Raw genomic sequence first — 19,285 nt, 5'->3', positions numbered from 1 at the left:
AAAATTACTATTCTGAGGGTCAATTTAAATACACAACGCCACTAAATTTGTGCAGACTGATTTTCGTTTCAATTCAACAGAATTATGTTTTCAATTTTACCATGGACTCGATTTTCAATTTAAAAAAGTTTCTGTTTGCAACCGGATTCGAACCAAGAACCTTGACATCACCAGGCTCGCACGCTACCACTCGGCTATCGAACCGGTTGATGCGAGAAGAAACAAAACACACACAAGAAGCGATAGTGGGTCGATGATCATGTTTTGCCATGGTAAATTTAAAAACATTGTTATGCTTGTCATTACTGCAAGCCGACTTTCAGTGTATGCTTCCACGGCGCTACCGGACTCTCACGCCGATGTATTTATAACCGCAAATGACCGGTTTTCTCGGCGTGAATCGTCGCCGTTTGTCTAATCATCGGACTTGCATTGTTGTATTGGCATTTCCTAAGTGTGACAAAGTCTAGTACCGATGCTTTAACGATCTAAGTGCTATCATATCCCCAGACGATTAGAATTCTCAACAGTCTCGATGGATTGAAGTGGGAAGGTCACAGACGTTACCTTGTGCCTAGTTTCAATCGAGGATCCAATCGAGGTAAAAGACCTCCAGTGGAACACATACATTCGCATGAACGGGTAGAACGTGGTCTGGTCTGGTAGGTGTAGAGTAGAACAGAAGGAATGTCAATGGATCCCGCCTCGTCGCCATGAACGAGCCAAATTTGTTCCAACTCTGTCTCCGGTAAACCGGCGGATCATCAAATTAGTGTGGTTTTCATTCATCGACGGACGCTCATTAACCTTCCGGGACACAATGCGGTCAGCCCGTAGACTGCTGCACAGGAGTAAATGAACTTCTACGTTCGTACGGGCTGAACCCGACCCACAATGACACGTCGATAGTGATTACGTGATGTTTTTGTTTTTTCTCCCTTTTTCCTGTCCGCCACCGCCGCACCGTTTGGTACTAGTGTACGAACACCGGCCACGCGAGCACACTCAAACTGATGCAGAATTACATCTACGCATACGACTTTGTACGGGCGGAATGCGAAATACTCTTGTGTTTCGGAAACTCGATCAGGTTGAACCTACTGCTACTAGGTAGAAGGGATCAGGTTAGCAATATGGAAATGTGTGGATAAAAGACATCAAAACAGAAAACTGAAGAAACCGTTATGGAGATGGGATTACCGTGATGGAGCCCTGAGAGCTCGGAGAGCTCCCTGGTTGGTCGTTCAGCAGAGAGCTTGGATGGTACGGGAGAGTCATTCATCTGACGATACGGACGGTCGATCACCGCCTCCGGCTTATCAGCTTCATGAAACGCACATGTTATCGGTGCGCTATCAGTTCGGATTGAAAGCCGGGGTCCGTTTCCATAGCCCATTACCTACAATGTTGGCACTGCGCTGCTGACTCGGCAGCTCATTATCTGTTTGCAAGTGTAAAATACACCAGGCCGGACTGACGCGCGGGCAGGAAAAGCAGAAAAATATGTGTGAAGAAGAACCGTACCGAATGACGATAATGACGACGATTCTCTGATGTGGTTGGTTGCGGACGCCGCAGAGCTGTTCGAAAATGATTGGTGAATAGACCGGCAGGTCCCGCCGCGTGTGCATGAAGTGCACCACAAGTAAATGGCAATATAGCAGAGGAAAAACATCTACCGAGGGCAATAAAATGTTACACATGATGGCGAATTCGGGATGTTTTCGGTGGGTATTTGAGATGTTTGAGCTAACATTGTATTGATTAGTGTCTTTGGTAATAGTAATTGGAAGGAAAACGCATCGCTGAACGTGTTAGTTAATTAGCCCAATCGGATCTATTTCATGGTAAACGTAATATAAGCATGAAGCACGTGTTGTATAAATTGGTCTTTCAAAAAAGTTAAGTACGTGGGGACGAGAAAGGGGATTCGTTCAGAAATTCCTTCTAGGGTTTCTCGAGGAATTCCTTCTGGGAATTCCTCCAGACACCCTTTCTGATGATTCCTCCAGATTCCTATTTTATTGCTATTCATTCCTCCAGAAATTCGTTCAGAGGATTTTTCCAGAAACTCCAAAAGAGATTCCTCCAAAAGTGCCATCTGGGGATACCCCCAAGAAACTTCTGGAGATTCCTTCAAAAATTTGTGAAACTCCTGGGGATTCCTCTAGGAATTCGTTCTGGAGATTCCTCCAGGAACTCTATCCATTCATCCAGGAACTCCTGTTGGGGATTTCACCAGAAACTGCATTGGTAGATTCCGCCAAAAACACTTTCGGGGACTTCAGCCAGTTCTATGTCACTTAAGTGCTATGGTAATGGGCTGCCACAGCAACCCATGATTCGATTCACGATCTACCAGGATCTCGTCGATAACGGTGAGGAACAGTAGCGATGATAGTATACATCCTTGCCTCACTCCAGTGATGACCCGGATGGGGTCAGACAAGACACCGAAAATGCCCCGTACTGTGCTTCAATGAGGCCGATGATTTTCTCAGGAACACCCTTGCGTCTAAGGGCTTCCCACTTTCTTTCGTGATTGAGACGGACGAAAGCTTTTTCGTAATCAATGAACACCAGGTAGAGAGATTCTTGAAACTGATTGATTTGCTCCAAAATGATTCGGAGCGTGACAATAGGGTAGGACGGGGCAAGATGGTCACCCGGGGCAAGATGAGCACCCCTCTGTTTTACTACTTTTATGGTGATTTTTGTCCAAACCACTTCATAATCTATTAGAATAAAGTTTATCCTGTTTGTAAACCTGATATAAGGTACTTCATCACGAACTAATTGAAAAATATCGTCAAATTAGTCAATAGCATGGATTTTGAGCATTTTCTTATAAGAAATCATCAGAATGAAATAAGGTTTTTATGTCAAAATATATTTTTACTGTAATTCTAATTATAACCCAACAATACTAGCTTACTGCAAAGCATTTAAACTTACATTAGGAAATATTGAGCATGAGCATGAGCATAGATGACCGCACAATTCGTAGTTGCTACTCCGTGATTGACCAGAACAATCGAAATTGCACAAGGAACCAATGAATAGGGCTTAGGACTAGCTTACTATTCTCAATGTACACAGGTCGAGAGCTCTCAACTTTAATAGGGGTCAATAACGGCGCCGCACAGTGGGACGAAATCAAAAAAAGTGGGACATGGGTATTTACTCAGAAACTATTGGATTTAGCGTTATGTGGTATTCTACAATGTTTCTTCATTTTACAAGTACTTTATTTTGATGTAATAAAATTTCACTTAAGGGTGGTATACACTTAGATAAAAAAATTAACTTTTTTATTTTACGTCAAAATTGAAAAATGTCTAACAAAACATTGTAGATAATGTATTTAGAAGAAACTTTGTCGAAGACTAAAAAATTCTATCTCGCAGTTTAATAAAGTTATAGGGCAAAAATGGTGTATATGTCCCTTAAAATCGATTTTTCGAAATATCTTTTTAGAATGAATTTTCCCAGTTTTCCAATGTTCGGCAAAGTTGTAGATACTGCAAAAATACACATTTTTTCTGAAGACAGCAAATGGCTATCTTTTCGTTTTAAAGACTTAGGAATGTTTTTCTTACTTTTTTATACCAACTTTAGGGGGATAGATCATACAGAATAGCGGCTATTAGCAGCTAATTTCCACGTTATGTTTTGCATGAACTTACACCCTTTCGATACATATGCAAATCACAACGGGATCGAGCGGGATTCACTACACTTTTTCAATTTATGCATCGTAAGATTTTAACACAAATACCCCACTTAACAAACAGTATGTTTAAAAGTTTTTTTTCATTTTTTTTTTATTTTGCCTTTGATCTGCAAAGTTGTAGATGCTCAAAAATACACGGTTTTACCAAATAGACCAGATTACAGAGCTCGATTATGTAAAAACATCAAATCCTGAGAACTAATAGGAATAGCATAGCATAGCATAGCATAGCATAGCATAGCCGACCGTACACATCCTGGGGTGGCTGTCGATAGAGACGTTTAATGCGCCAGAAAAGCTGCCTGGGGCTTGACAGACTTTTCATTGAACGAACTCTCGACACCTGGCCAGGTCCTTACGATCAGCGGGGATGGGGAGGAAATGTTGATTAGATATCTACTCAGAATATGTCCAAGAACTTGGCCCACTTCATAGATATCTGGAGTAGGAAGTTGGATGGGGTTTTATAGGATGCTTTCCGTGGCGAAAAAGCGTATGAAAAGATGTTATAAAGCAATATTTAATTATGTATTATTATTTAACTTATTACCGCTGAAAGAGTAAAAATTAGAAACATATGTGGAGGTTGTTAAACAATGATTATATTTTAGAATAAACTTGAGTACTTGTTTGAGATAAAGTTGCTATCATTGGAAGAAAAAATAAAGGTAATGTTTACACAGGCGTCAAACATTATTACTTTACACAGGAATGCATGAAAGATGAATCGCAGATCTCACGTTGTAATTCATCTATGTGAAGCGATCCACATGCGTTATGGCGTATGCCCAATTATAACAATACAGAAAAGACCTCTTTAAAAAGTCCGCCCATAGAAAAGATAAATCGGATTAATCTCACCATGCTAACACTGAATCGTCATCCGGGTACTACTACTTTGTACAGGAAGCCAAGATACCCGTAACGCACCAGAAGATATCCGTCGCGAATCTGCAGTTCAGAAGCATTCATCCGACACCATGTGTGGTACAGATGTAGTGTATTTCATGCGAATCAATTCCATCCACTGCGTTGAAAGAAACTGCAATTTCAGGCCAGCAGATTGATTTGAAGAGGGGTACACATCGTGTGATTCAGCAACTGCGGACGAGAATTTTTCACTAGAGGATCCGGCAGGTTCTCACTGAACACATAATTGGGCTTTCGATTTCTTCTAATATTGTTCATTGGGCACTATTAATCATAAATTTTCGTATTCAGTGATTTCGTTTTATCCAAGCCGAAATGAAACTCAACAGAAGGAAAATTCTAACACCCGAAGATTTCAACACGTCCACACGCGCGCACAGACTACTGCATCCTGAGAACTAATAGGAATAAAGACAAATTAAAAAAACAGTTATTTGGAGATAATATTTTTTCTACTACCGCGGTTGGCACAAGAAGGTGTAGATCACAGAGAGCACGATGGGCGGGCCAGGTGGAGCGTGACCTAGCGAGCATTGGGCGCGACCGAGAATGAGAGCGGCAGCCACAAACCGAGTATTGTGGCGTACTATTGTTGATTATGTCTTGTCTTAAATGTGATGTTGAACAAATCGACACTGATTTTTCATTTGGGCCTAACTGATATTTTCGAGTTCTCTTCATCGATCCTCTCTTTGTGTTATCACAGAATGTGTAATGAGTTTTCCAAAGATATTTTGGTTGAAATGTGAAGAAGACGACTAGATGTTGCTATAGAAACAAAAAGAATAATGATTTTGTTTGTTTTGATCAAGTTTTATTAGCGAAAGAGAGAGTCAAAGAAGAGAAATCGACCAAGTCAGTTAGGCCCTTATGAAAAATCATTGTCAAAATAAATGTATGTATGTATGTATCACTTTTCTCCTTCAAATCAACCTTAAACTAAACAGTAAACAGCTCTGTCCTTTGAATATTAAATATTAGATTGGTTTGAAATCACTTTCAAAAATTACACTCTGACTGACCTCGATATATCTAAAACCAGAACACGTACAAAAATACCGCCTCCAGAAAAGTTGTTGCTTATTTGGGCTTAATTACTTTGATGAAGACAGCAACTTTGTAAGTCCTCAGGATTTGGAGATATTGAGGTCAGTCAATGTGATGCAATATTGCTGCAATATTTTTTGTAGGTCTATACTTATGCCGGGTAGTGTATTTCTATGCATCTACAACTTTACTAATCAAATACAAAATAAAAAAAAATGTTTTGAAATCATCTTTCAAACATACTGTTTGTTAAGTGGGGTATTTGTGTTAAAATCTTAAGATACATAAATTGAAAAAGTGTAGTGAATCCCGCTCGATCCCGTTGTGTTTTGCATATGTATTGAAAGGGTGTAAGTTCATGCAAAACATAACGTGGAAATTAGCTGCTAATAGCCGCTATTCTGTATGATCTATCCCCCTAAAGTTGGTATAAAAAAGTAAGAAAAACATTCCTAAGTCTTTTAAACGAAAAGATAGCCATTTGCTGTCTTCAGAAAAAATGTGTATTTTTGCAGTATCTACAACTTTCCTGAACATTGGAAAACTGGGAAAATTCATTCTAAAAAGATATTTTGAAAAATCGATTTTAAGGGACATATACACCATTTTAGCCCTATAACTTTGTTAAACTGCGAGATAGAATTTTTTAGTCTTCGACAAAGTTTCTTCTAAATACATTATCTACAATGTTTTGTTAGACATTTTTCAATTTTGACGTAAAATAAAAAAGTTAATTTTTTTATCTAAGTGTATACCACCCTTAAGTGAAATTTTATTACATCAAAATAAAGTACTTGTAAAATGGAGAAACATTGTAGAAGACCACATAACGCTAAATCCAATAGTTTCTGAGTAAATACCCATGTCCCACTTTTTTTGATTTCGTCCCACTGTGCGCCGGCCACGTCCTTACGGTTATCGAGGATGGGAGGGAATGTTAGTAAGACAAACGTTGTTATAAAGACCGCGAATCGCTGCATCTCCACGTTTGTCTCAGGAAGGATTTTTTTGTTAGTAGGGTAAGGTACATTGTCAGTCCGGGAGTTACCTATGGTTGGTGATATGATTTGGCAATGGATCAATATACACAAACCGCCGTTACAACCGACCACTTTTCTACACAAAAACTAGTCAAAATGAAAATTCTATCGCGCGTCTCCACTCCACTAGGGAGCAGAAACCTTTAGTCTATTCCACACAGAAATACACTGAACGCGATTCAATTGTCGGCGCTCGGATTTTTTTCGACCGGCGAACCCGAACTAACACTTTTCACTCTTTTGTGTAAATGCAAAAAATGAAAGAAAATATTTATTATCAACTAAAAGTGTATTGGGAACTAGCGCGACGGGAAGCAAAAAATTCGGAACCGACTCGATCCACGACCACGACGCGTCCACCGCACACTCACCGCCGTCGAAATGCTCACTTCGGAATAGAAAAAGAAAAATCGAACCACCGAAGCAACGCGCGCGAACTGGCACCCGGACAAAATTCTATAGCACACTGATGCACGCTGGGTCCGCCGCCTTCGAAATGCTCACTTCGGAATCCATTTTAACTTACATTAGAAAATATTGTCTAAAAACAAACATTAAAATTTATTCATTTTTAGTTATTACCCTATAGTGGGGCAAGTTGAGCACCCCTGATGGGAATATAGACAATATTTTGAAATTATTGTAATCCAGTCAATAGTGCCGAACTGTGCCGAACACAAGTTTCCGTATACTCTACAACTATTTGTTTGCGAAAATTAAAAAAAAATAAAATAAGCCACTTAATATTCGTTTATTGTATTTCGGGTCATTTTGTATAAAGTGTTATAACTACATTTTTTTCAATATTCGAAAAAGAAACTGATCATTTTAGACCGTGATACCATAGCTATAAACAATATTTACTATATCAATCACTGTCTGGCCAATTTATAGTTAAAATATTAAGTTTTTAATTAAGTGCTCTTATTGCCCCGTAGGAGGCCCCGCAGCATGTTCGGACTGACCATAAAACATCTTTTTTGTTTAGTCAAACAAATAATCCTTGTTGTGCATTTTGAACCCTACCATGTTTATGGGTGGTAGAAAACATGATATAGAGAAGAACTACTGAGAGGTACTTTGAAAAATTGTGATCACTTCCAATAAAATCAACGTGATCCTTAGGGTGCTCATCTTGCCCCGCCCTACCCTATGGTCCACACAAGATCGACCGGTTCGGAATTCTGCTTGCTACCATCGGAGAGCTGCGTCAATCTTCTCCTGTATCCGGTTAAGGATCACTTTGCAGGGAACTTTGAAAACGATGCACAGCAACATGATGCCCCGCCAATTCATATATCACATATAGTCGGGTCACCGTTTTTGGGTACCTTTACTAAGACGCCTTGCATCCAGTCACCGGGAAATGTCGCGGTTTTCCATATGTTGCAGAATAATTGATGCAGAAGTTGTACGGATCCTACGGTTTCAGCTTTGGACATATCGGCTGATACGCGGTTGACTCCAGGAGCTATGTTCGACTTCATGCTACGGATGGCTGTTTTGATCTCCTACAATGCTGCAGCTTCATTGTTGACAGGAGTAATAATGTATAGACCTCTATGCTGAGATGTCGGTGGCGTCGTCGATACAGGTTTCCAAAGTGCCCGAACCCCAGAAGGTCACCCGGGTCGGTCAATAGCTGTTCAGACGTGTCTTTCAAGGGCTTCATGGCATTAATCTTAGTCCCACTAGGGCGACGTTAGACATCGTAGAGGAGACGAATGTCGCCGGTATTTGCGTCTTTCTCGCCTTCATCGGCTAGAGAGTCCACCCACGCTCTTTTGTCTCGTCTGCATGAGCGTTTCACTCAAGTTTCACTTCCTTCTCGAGAGCCGAATAGCGCTGACGGGCTACGGCTTTGGCTCCTCATGTTTTCGCTCGCTGTATCGCGGCTTTGGCGTTCCTCCGCTTCTATATCTTCCTCCAGGTATCATCTGTGATACACTGCTTTCTCAGGGAGCGTAGCTCACCCAAATTATTCTCGCCGGTGGCGATGAAGGCGTTCTTGATGGCGCTCCATTGATCTTCTACGCTTCCACCTGCTGGAATATCCGCAGCATGGTTCTCTAGCTCTTCGACGAAGGACCTTTTCACCACAGCGTCTTCCAGTCGGCGTGTGTTGAACCGGCGCCCGATTTTTTCCTCCTGTTGCTGGATCCTGGCAATGCGCAGTCGGATCTCGCTGATTAGGAGATGATGATCGGACGCAACGTCGGTGCTACGTTTGTTCCGTACATCAAGAAGGCTCCATCTCCATTTTCGGCTGATGCAGATGTGGTCGATTTGATTTTCCGTGACGCAGCACCCATGTCACTTTGTGCACTGGTTGATGAGGAAAGAGCGATCCCCCAATCACCATGTCATTATTGTTGCCACAAAACTCTGCAAACAGCTCTCCGTTTTCGCTCATTTCTCCGAGGTCATGGCGTCCCATGACGTCCTCATAGTCCGAGTCAGACCCAACCTTCGCGTTGATGTCGCCCATGAGGATATTGATATCACCTTTCAGAATCTTGTCCACGACAGCATTCAGTTGGCTGTAAAAGTCCTCTTCATCTTGCAATTCGGCAGCATCGGTTGGCGCGTAACATTGGATCATGGTAAGGTTTCGAACCCGTGTTCTGAATCTGGCTACAATTATCCTCTCATCAAGAGGTTCCCACTTCATGAGCGCAGCGTGAGCGTGAGCGCTGAGTAGAAAACAAACTCCACGGTGGCGAGGAGCGTGTTCACCTCGCAAGCCAGAGTATATGTAGCAGAATTTGACCCGACGCCAATCTGTGTTCTCCAAAGTTCGGCCAACGGGCTTCGCTCAGTCAGGACCTCAAGCTTCATACGGCATGCCTCATTGGCTAGTTGTGCCAGTTTACACTGCTGGGCTAGGGATAATACATTCCAAGTTCTTATTCTTGTCCATTGTTTCGCGCTAAAAGTCGTTGCCGTTGAATCAGTTCGTAATCTTTCATTTTCGGGTAACGGTTTTTTTGCTTTCGGAAACAGTAGGTTGTTGGCCTAAGGTCCCCTATCCACCGTGGTGGGGCTGCCACCTTTAGGTATCAGGTATCAGTAGGTCGGCTCAAGAGGCACGTTCTCCTGCATTTGGGAAATTTGTGCCATCGCCATGAATACGGGCCCATTCATCATTTACCTGAGGTAGAGCGAAGGGAGGAATAAGGGATGGGATAGGGAAAAAGAAGGTAAGGGCCTGTCCATAAACTACGTAGACTCTAATGGGGGGAGGGGGGGTTCTGGCCAAAGTCTACGGTCCTTACAAATTTCGAAAATTTTGTATGGACGAAAGGGGGGAGGGGGGGTTCTGAGATTGCCAAATTTGAGTCTACGTAGTTTATGGACAGCGCCTAAGGGAATAGGGTCGCATAAGCGTACCACAACGGGTTCAAACAGCGCCCTGAAAAGGGCACTGTAAAAAACGCATAAAGCGTAAAGTAAGCCTATAGCTACTTGCCACAACGGGTTCAGAACAACAGAACATCCTGAAGATTCAGGCTTCTTAGTTCAGTTTCACTTAATCAAGTGTGTTGTGATGATATTGCAATGTTTGTGAAACTGGCAACACTGGTGTCTCAATCCTGAAACTGTAGTGATAAGTTTAGTGTTGGTTGAGGAGGTAGACAGATCACAGTGCAATTAGTGAGATACCAAACTGTATGTTAATTAATTATAGATGTAAGCAAGAATGAATTTAAATAAAATAAACTATATTTCAGCATTGAAGCTGCTATAACGGAAGCTGCTCTCGATGGTTGGTTTATCATGCCGAAAGTGAATGTCCTCCCCAACAAAGTGTTTACCGAGTACTCGAAAAAGCAGTTGCGTAAAAACTGAGTAGTTACATATCAAATGATTCAAAGTTCCACAGTCGGATTCTCAGCTAAGATATACAAATGAAGCAGCCTGTTGAGGCTTGTGATGGACAAAATCATAAGTAGGAAAACCACATTGAGTTATCTCAATTGCGTTTCTGCTACGAGATTCCTCAAAAGGCATGGCAAGACTCCCGCATGGGGGCATCCACAAACACTCAATTTCCTAATCGCTGCTTGACGTAATGCCGAGAAGAGATGTTGATTTTTGAGCATTTGGTAAATCCAATTGGAAATCATTGCAAGATAAATAGGACAATCCAGCGGCTTCCAATATGGAATCGAAAGGTACGTGTTCAAAAGTATCCTGGAAATCCGAGAAAACACCCAAACAAAATTATTTTTGAATGATTGCGTTTTCGATATCGTAAACAACATTGTGTAAACAAATCACAGTGGACTTTCCTTTTTGGTAAGCATGTTGTTTCCCATGGAGAGGCATGTTTGCTAGAAAAACATCACGGGTGTGATGCTCGACAAAGCGTGCTAATCATTTCAAAAGAAAGAGGTCAAATTGATAGGTTTGATCTTCATACGAAGACATTATCCAGCAAGGCTGCAAACAAGTAGTTTTATCAAAACATTTTGGGGCTCGAGGCATGACACGCAAGATTGTCATTTCAATTTTACTGAAAGTAGCAAACATCGGGTCAAACGCAAAATGCGGAACCATATTGGTGTTAATTAAAACATTTCATCTACATAGAAATCCTCCCTACGAAAGTAAAGTTCTTGGCCCAAAGCTGTTCTTTTATGCTGAAGATTGATTTGAACTGTCATAACCATAGCCACTACCCAAACTAGGTACGATCAAACTCTTACAATCACAACACAAGAAAAAAGAACAGCGATAAAAACCAATTCGGTATCGATTGAAGAGCGCCAGAGACGAACATACACAGGGGACATTGTGAAGAACGCATAATGCGAAGAGCCATATAGGTTATATTAAAGCTAATAAACAACATACTAATAATCCCACCCTTAGGACAAACGTCTTGAAATCCCGCTTCAACAGTACATTAGATTTTCAGACGCACAAACCTCAAAAAGCAAGCTTTAAACAACAGAGCATTTCATTATTCTGTTCTTGCTCACTCGTAATAAGCTTAAAATGAGAAGCTCAGGTGTGCTGGTTTTGTTTACGAAGAGATTTGTGCCCTCGAAATCGTGAGTAGGTGCCAAAGTCGGCCATTGTGGCGGCCATTTTGGGATTCTAACAAGTCTGTCCTTAATTGAGCCTCGCAGTTGAGGTTTAAGAAAGATAGCAGATTATCTCGGAGAAACACAAGGTCAATTGCACCATTGCTCCGGTTAGCGCAGTAAGGGCAGAATACTGTGGAGGGCGCCCTAGTACTCCACAGGCTCCGTTTGTAGTTAGGTTTTTATTAGACCCCCCTAACCATTCATTCCTTGGCACGGTAAGCATAAAGCCGCATAACACCATGAATTAGGGGTCACCTGTTTAGTGGACTCTTACCACTGGATCAGGCGATCCGTAGTGTTATTCTTAGCCAATCTAGACAACCGCTACCGACACTACACAGCTATCTAGGCTGATCGGGAAAAGAAGTTAACATTGATGGTTAACTTCCAAACGAGCCCGAACAGCCTAGAGGCCAGAGTATAGCAGAATTTGACCCGACGCCAATCTGTGTTCTCCAAAGTTCGGCCAACGGACTTCGCTCAGTCAGGATCTCAAGCTTCATACGGCATGCTCGTACACTATTCTAGATGCGAAATGGCTATAATTTTTGGTTTGCCAAGATCACAAGTAAACCAATCTAGATTGCCATACAAAAAATTGCAACTTTAACAATTTTGTGGACGCAGGAGCAGATTTTGTGAATGTGTAACTCTTACACATTTTATGAGTGGTATGGAAATTATGCATTTAAGAGTAAGTCTTATGTCTTACACATTTTAGTGCTGAGCGGTTTTACTAGGGCTAGGGAGTCCCTAGTAGGGACCCTTCAGTCGATCTATCGATTACATAATTTCCGAAACGATTAGAAAAAATGAATGCTTATCAAATTTCTATAGACTTACATATTCCCATACATTTAAAGGCACTTCGTCAAGTGATTCAGCAGACGTACAAACTGGGCACGACGCACTGAAACTTTTCGACACATTATCAGTAGCAGTTGACAATCATGGCCGATCAAGAGCCACTATCTCGAATGGGTTTTGGTAATTCCCCTACAATTTGCCTGGCGCTTGCGCGTTGTGGTGATAATCGTTATAATAGACTTGCCTCTACGCACCACATTTTACGACTCATGCTGCAAGCAAGTAATACTACCGAGGACCTACATCATCAGGCTATGAGGCCGTCCGTCACTAACAAATGCGTGTCGCTTCGTCCAACAAAGCACAATACTCTCGAGAGATGAGCTGTGCAAATATTCTACCCCTCTCGGGCTAAACCCCCAGCATATATGAATATTTTCTGCTGCGCATCTATTTAAGTTTAAGCCGCAGCCAGCTAGCTACCTGGTGGAACCTGTTCGACCGCATATGGGACATGTGGATTAGCTGCGACGCCTTTCCGCATCTCGCGAGTCGCTGACTGTTGCTGGCCGAAACGCGATTCGAAGTATGTATCAAATTCCTGCTGCCCACCGCATAGCTGGATCTTGATTCTTGACCGTTTCGCCATGTTATTCCTGCGCCTCTCCCCGACTAAAGCAAAGGGGGAGCCTCGCATCGCATCGCATCTCGCACCACACACTAGTTAGCTTGCGCGAGCGCTGCTGGTTAACTAGTTGTAATAGGTTCAATCTACATTTTTTACGCCTGTTCTCTTGGGCGTCGTCATTCGTTGCTGCTTGATCTCAACGAGTTATTCTGGTCTTTTAACCATCACCATCATCCCGTCCGTCGATCCGCTAGAGTTAGAGAAGAACCGGCCGTGTACACACATACTGGTGTGACTTGGAGCCATTACTTACATGTGCGCGTCGCGATGGATTGCCCGTCTTCTCTGCGCTTTCTTTTGCGGGTGATGTTGGTTCACTCACTGAACGTTGGTGAGTGCCACGTGTTGTTTGGCGTAGATCGCTGTATGCGCAGAGTGGGTAGATAGAGATATTCACCTAGTTTGCGGGGTGATCGGGGTATGGGTGTGCCGAAGGATATGGGGTGATGACGACCACTCAAGCTCAAAACTAGAACCCCACAGCGCTAGCAGGGAACAGCAAGTTCAATGACCTTGTAAAAACGTTGGATCTATTTTAATTAGTAATGTTTTTTCTTCTGTTTTTTTTCTCTCTTTCTCCACAGTGTTACTGTAAAGACTTGCTACGAAACAGGACTTTTCTCTTCAAGCAGTAAAACAAGCAGCAGTGATGGAGGATTCAACAGGTTTGTTGTTTTTTGTTTATCGGAAATGTGTAGGCTTATCCTAGTTGAAGGCTGACGATAAACATCGATTTGATTCAAGCATCCACAGTACAGCTTAACCACATGCTACTTATTTTCTAAAATACTAGACATTAATGTTGTGCTCATGAATCCTACCTTCCTATATCTATAAACACCTTTCTCTCCTAACAATCTAACCGTCTCGTTTTCCTTCCATTTCACTTCCGCAGTAGTTGACCAGCAGCCCACCAACTCCGCGTACGAGAACAACGTTGCCTCGACGCCGGCGCCGACCCCGTGCTATGACGATCTGTTCCCGGCCCTGCCGGAGAGCGCCCCACCGCGCTTCAACAACCCGACCTTGTCGGCGGCCACCCAGAACATGCGCGTGGGCAGCTCGGTCGTAACCCAGGTCTTCATCGTACCGTCCGGCGAGCGCAAGTACGACTCGGACAAGTTTGGCGAGGGCGAATCGTTGCGCACCTGTCAGAACATCATGAAGGAAACCAACGCCCACATCGAGATCTCGAGTGGCAAGGACCAATCGTTGACCTTCCTGGTGACTGGCAAGCCGAACGAGGTGATCGAGGCCCGCCGTAAGATTTTGGTCCACTTCCAAACCCAGGCGAGCAAGTCGATCAGCATCCCGCGGGAGCACCACCGCTGGATCCTCGGCAAGAAGGGCGATCGGCTGCGCGAGCTGGAGAAGATCACCGCCACCAAGATCGTCGTGCCGCGCATCAACGATGAGTCGGACATCATCACCATCTCCGGTACTAAGGAAGGCATCGAGAAGGCTGAACATGAGATCCGTACCACATCCGATGAGCAGTCGCGTAAGGCCTTTGAGCGGGTTAACATCCCCAAGATTTACCATCCGTTCATCATGGGACCCCACAACGAGAACGTCAGCAAGATGATGGAGGAAACCGGAGCGAAGATCAACATTCCGCCGCCGTCGGTCCAGAAGGATGAGATCATCATCACCGGCGAGAAGGAAGGTGTCCTCCAGGCTAAGGCACGCATCGAAGCCATCAGTAAGGAGATGGAGAAGAAGTGTACCAGCGTCGGAGTTGAAGTTCCCCGTGCCCAGCACAAGTACATCGTTGGCCCGAAGGGTTCCACCATCCAGGAAATCTTGGCGATGACCGGCGTATCGGTTGAAATGCCGGCCAGTGACTCTCCCAACGATACCATCACTCTGCGCGGCCCCCAGGACAAGCTCGGAAATGCTTTGAGCGTTGTGTACCAGAAGGCGAACTCCGTTCGTACGACTACGCTCGAGTGTCCCCAGTGGATTCACAAATACATCATTGGACGCGAAGGTGGCCATATCAAGGAATTCACCGCTCAGTATCCCAACGTACATGTGGAGTTCAACGAAGACAAGATCAAGATCGAAGGCCTACCGGAGCAAGTGGATGCTTCGTCGGAAGCGCTGGAGAAAATGGTCAAGGATTACACTGGACGTCTGACCTTCACCGAAATGGTGGTTGATCCGATCTACTGCAAGCACATCATCGGTAAGAACGGAGCCAACATCAACCGAATGAAGGAGGAATACGAGGTCTTGATCAACATCGACGAGAAGGACTTGAAACCGATCCGCATCGAAGGACCGGCCGACGGTGTTGAGAAGGCCAAGCAGGAGCTGCTTGAAAAGATAGCGAAACTGGAAAACGAAAAGGAAGAGTCGATCGTGATCGATCATCGTCTGTTCAAGACAATCATCGGAGCGAAAGGCGAAACGATTCGGGAAATCCGCGACAAGCATAACCAGGTGCAGATTATCTTCCCCGGAGCAACCGACAAGTCGGACATCGTCAAGATCCGTGGTCCGCGTGAGGATGTGGACAAGTGCCACAAGTATCTGACCAAGTACGTCAAGGAGCTGCAGAAGAACTCCTTCGTAATGGAAGTCCCGATCTTCAAGCAGTTCCACAAGTACATCATCGGCAAGGGCGGTGCCAACATCAAGAAGATCCGTGATGAGACCCAGACGAAAATCGATCTTCCAGCAGAGGGTGACAAGAACGAAGTGATTGTCATCACTGGCAAGAAGGAAAACGTTAAGGAAGCCCGCGATCGCATCCAGAAGATCCAGGAGGAGCTGGCCAACATCATCACCGAGGAAATCCAGATCCCACCCAAGTACTACAACTCGTTGATCGGATCCGGCGGTAAGCTAATTTCCTCCATCATGGAGGAGTGCGGTGGCGTTTCCATCAAGTTCCCCAGTCCGGAATCCAAGAGCGACAAGGTTGCCATCCGTGGCCCGAAGGAGGACGTCGAACGAGCCAAGCTTCAGCTGGTCGAACTGACCAACGAGAAGGAGCTCTCTTCCTACACTGCCGAGGTCCGTGCCAAACCGCAGCACCACAAGTTCCTCATCGGCAAGAATGGCGCTTCCATCAAGAAGATCCGGGACCAAACCGGTGCTCGTATCATCTTCCCGGGTAAGTTTTGCTCTCATATCCATGTAATACTAAAAATCACAGATTACCTAACAATCTGTTCCAATTTACAGGTCCCAATGACGAGGACAAGGAGGCCATCATCATCATCGGCAAGAAGGAAGGTGTCGACGAGGCCAAGGCCCAGCTGGAGTCGATCATCAAGAACATCGACAACATCGTCGAGGATGAGATTAGCGTGGAGCCGAGGCACCACAAGCATTTCGTGGCCCGCCGCGGCGATGTGCTGCATCGCATCTCCGAGGAGTACGGTGGCGTGATGATTTCCTTCCCCCGGTCGGGAGTGGACAGCGATCGGGTGACGCTGAAGGGTGCCAAGGAATGCATCGACGCGGCCAAGGCCCGTATCTTGGAGATTGTCGAGGACTTGGAGCAGATGGTTACGATCGAGTGTATCATTCCGGCTCGTCACCATCGGATTGTAATGGGCAAGGGTGGTTCCAAGGTGCAGGGTATTACGTCGGAGTTCGACGTGAACATCAAGTTCCCGGAACGAGACGCGCCGGAAGCGTACGTTGAAGGGCAACAAAATGGCGATGTGAATGGGGCAGAGCCCGTAAAGACGACGGATATTATCAAGATCAGCGGTCGCAATGAAAAGTGCGAGAAGGCGAAGGAAGCTCTGCTGGCTTTGGTTCCGGTTACCGAGGAGATTAATGTTGCATTTGATCTGCACCGATCGTTGATTGGCCAGAAGGGTCGTGACGTCAAGGAGCTGATGAATACGTACGATGTTCATATTGAGCTGTCCCCGCAGGATCAGAAGCTGGACATCATCAAAGTCACCGGTGCCAGAGCCAACATCGAAGATGCCAAGGTGGCCATTGCTAAGAGAATCGAAGAGCTGGAAGCAGATCGCAAGGATCGTGAGCTGCGCTCATTTGAAGTCAAGGTTGAAATCGACCCGGAGTACCACCCGAAGATTATCGGACGTCGTGGTGCCGTCGTCAACAAGATCCGTGCCTCCCACGGAGTGCAGATTTCGTTCCCGAAGCAGGATGACCCCCAGAACAACATCATCACCATTCAGGGCTACGAGACCAACGCCCATGCTGCCAAGGATGAAATCCTAGGAATTGTCAACGAACTGAACTCGATGTACCGCGAGGAAGTGTCCATTGATGAACGCGTCCACCGTCGCTTCATCGGCTTCAAGGGACGCCGTGTCCGTGAAATCAAGGAAATGTTTAAGGTGGAAATCAGCTTCCCCCGTCCGGAAGATAAGGATCAGTCCCTGATCGTCATCGCCGGCAACAATCAGGACGATGTTGAAGCTTGCCGTGATCATCTGCTCAACTTGGAGGAAGAATTCCTCCAGGACGTTGTTACCGCTGCGCCACCGCAGCAGACCACTTTCACCCAGTTCCTGGAGGACTCGATGAGCAACAATCGCGAGACCAACAAGCGGGGCGGCTTCGTCGTCCAGGGTGCCCCATGGGAACGCAAGACCCCCAACACCCAGTCGCAGGAGGACTTCCCCGATTTCGGTCTTGGATCGGCTCCAGCTGAACCGGCCCCACAGGCTCCGATCGCTTCGGCCTGGAACGCGCGCCACTAAAGAGAAGGCGTCAACTCACATTACACTCACAGCAATCGAAAGAACAGGAGTGAGAGAGAGATAACCACAGAGAGAGAAGTCAATTTTCCTCCTTCAATAAGAAGAACCACACACACAATAATCCAACTGAATCAGATTGTAATAGCAGCGACCGGTTTCGTGACTGACTATACAGAAAAACTACTTCTCAACAACCTCTAAAATGCATCTTAAGGGCTCGTTATATTTGATCTCTCGCTCTCTCAAACGCTTTTTTGTGGTGAAAAATATTGCAACCCCTTTTCTACCACCAGTCTGAAAGAAGAAATCATGGAGAAATGAGAAAAATAACAATTGAGTGAAGCAACTTTATACACAACTAAGACAGATATCATTGTTCGTTTTTTTTAATTATTTTTTTCTGGTTCTACGTTATATTTTTTCGCTAATACCAATATTGCGGGAATACAATACAAGACTAGTGCAAGTTGTACATAAAAAAGATGATAACGAGTAACAAAAAAATCAAGGAAGCCAAGTGGAATTTTGATTCTAGGAAAATACTAAAAGAAAAAAAGAAACGAAAAGAGAAACGTAAAACTGTGCAAACAAAGGGAAGAAACAAGAAGAATCCACACACTACTACTTGCAGGACTAGAGATGAGACGAGGGAAAATTTATATTAAATTTCACACGGTAGAAACCTCACCATTTAATTGTGTATGAAACATTATTATAACAAAATAATATATTTAAAAGTTTTGTATTTAGACAAAAAAAAAAAAACGATTGACGTTTTTCTTTTAGGTTCGATTTTGAGAAAGCCCACATGTAAGGTAAGTTCATTTCATTTCATTTAGTTTATGACGCTGCTAGCCATCAGACATTGCTCATGACACATACTAAGAAAAAAAAATACCGACTTCGGTACATTCACAATGCCTAAGAAACCTAACTAGCTGTCCCCATGCGTACCAGTCTTGAATGTAGTTTGCTGCAGTCCTCCATCCTCGGCTGCGTCCCATATTTGCCAGATTGTTTTGCACCTGTTCCGCCCATCTTGCACGCTGCCCTCCAGGTCTTCTTGTACCATCCGGATCTCTTGCGCGAACATCAGCTTTACAGGGTTGTTGTCCGGCATTCTCGCAACAGCATAGTCCAGGTCTTGTGCCCGCAGAGAACCACCGGTCTTATCAGCGTTTTGTACATGGTGCATTTGGTGCGAGGGAGAATTTTAATCGACCGCAGCTTTTGTGGAGCCCATAGTAGGC

At 44.3% G+C, this 19,285-nt stretch overlaps 1 protein-coding gene across 1 annotated transcript in view; it reads left to right on the top strand.

Moving 5' to 3' along the window:
* LOC109418094 (vigilin) overlaps nt 1-18,428 on the top strand; it is a 35,256-nt gene extending 16,828 nt beyond the window's left edge. The window contains exons 3-5 of the mRNA XM_029870880.2: nt 13,923-14,003; nt 14,234-16,459; nt 16,531-18,428. Coding sequence (XP_029726740.1) covers nt 13,988-14,003; nt 14,234-16,459; nt 16,531-18,035 — 3,747 coding nt within the window. The 5' untranslated portion in view covers nt 13,923-13,987 and the 3' untranslated portion in view covers nt 18,036-18,428. The remainder of the gene's footprint in view (nt 1-13,922; nt 14,004-14,233; nt 16,460-16,530) is intronic.
* Nucleotides 18,429-19,285: the final 857 nt, after the last annotated feature.

Source organism: Aedes albopictus, chromosome 2, assembly GCF_035046485.1.
Source record: "Aedes albopictus strain Foshan chromosome 2, AalbF5, whole genome shotgun sequence".
NCBI lineage: Eukaryota > Metazoa > Arthropoda > Insecta > Diptera > Culicidae > Aedes > Aedes albopictus.
Note: the sequence above shows the minus strand (reverse complement) of the source record. Positions and strands in the feature narration are given on the sequence as shown.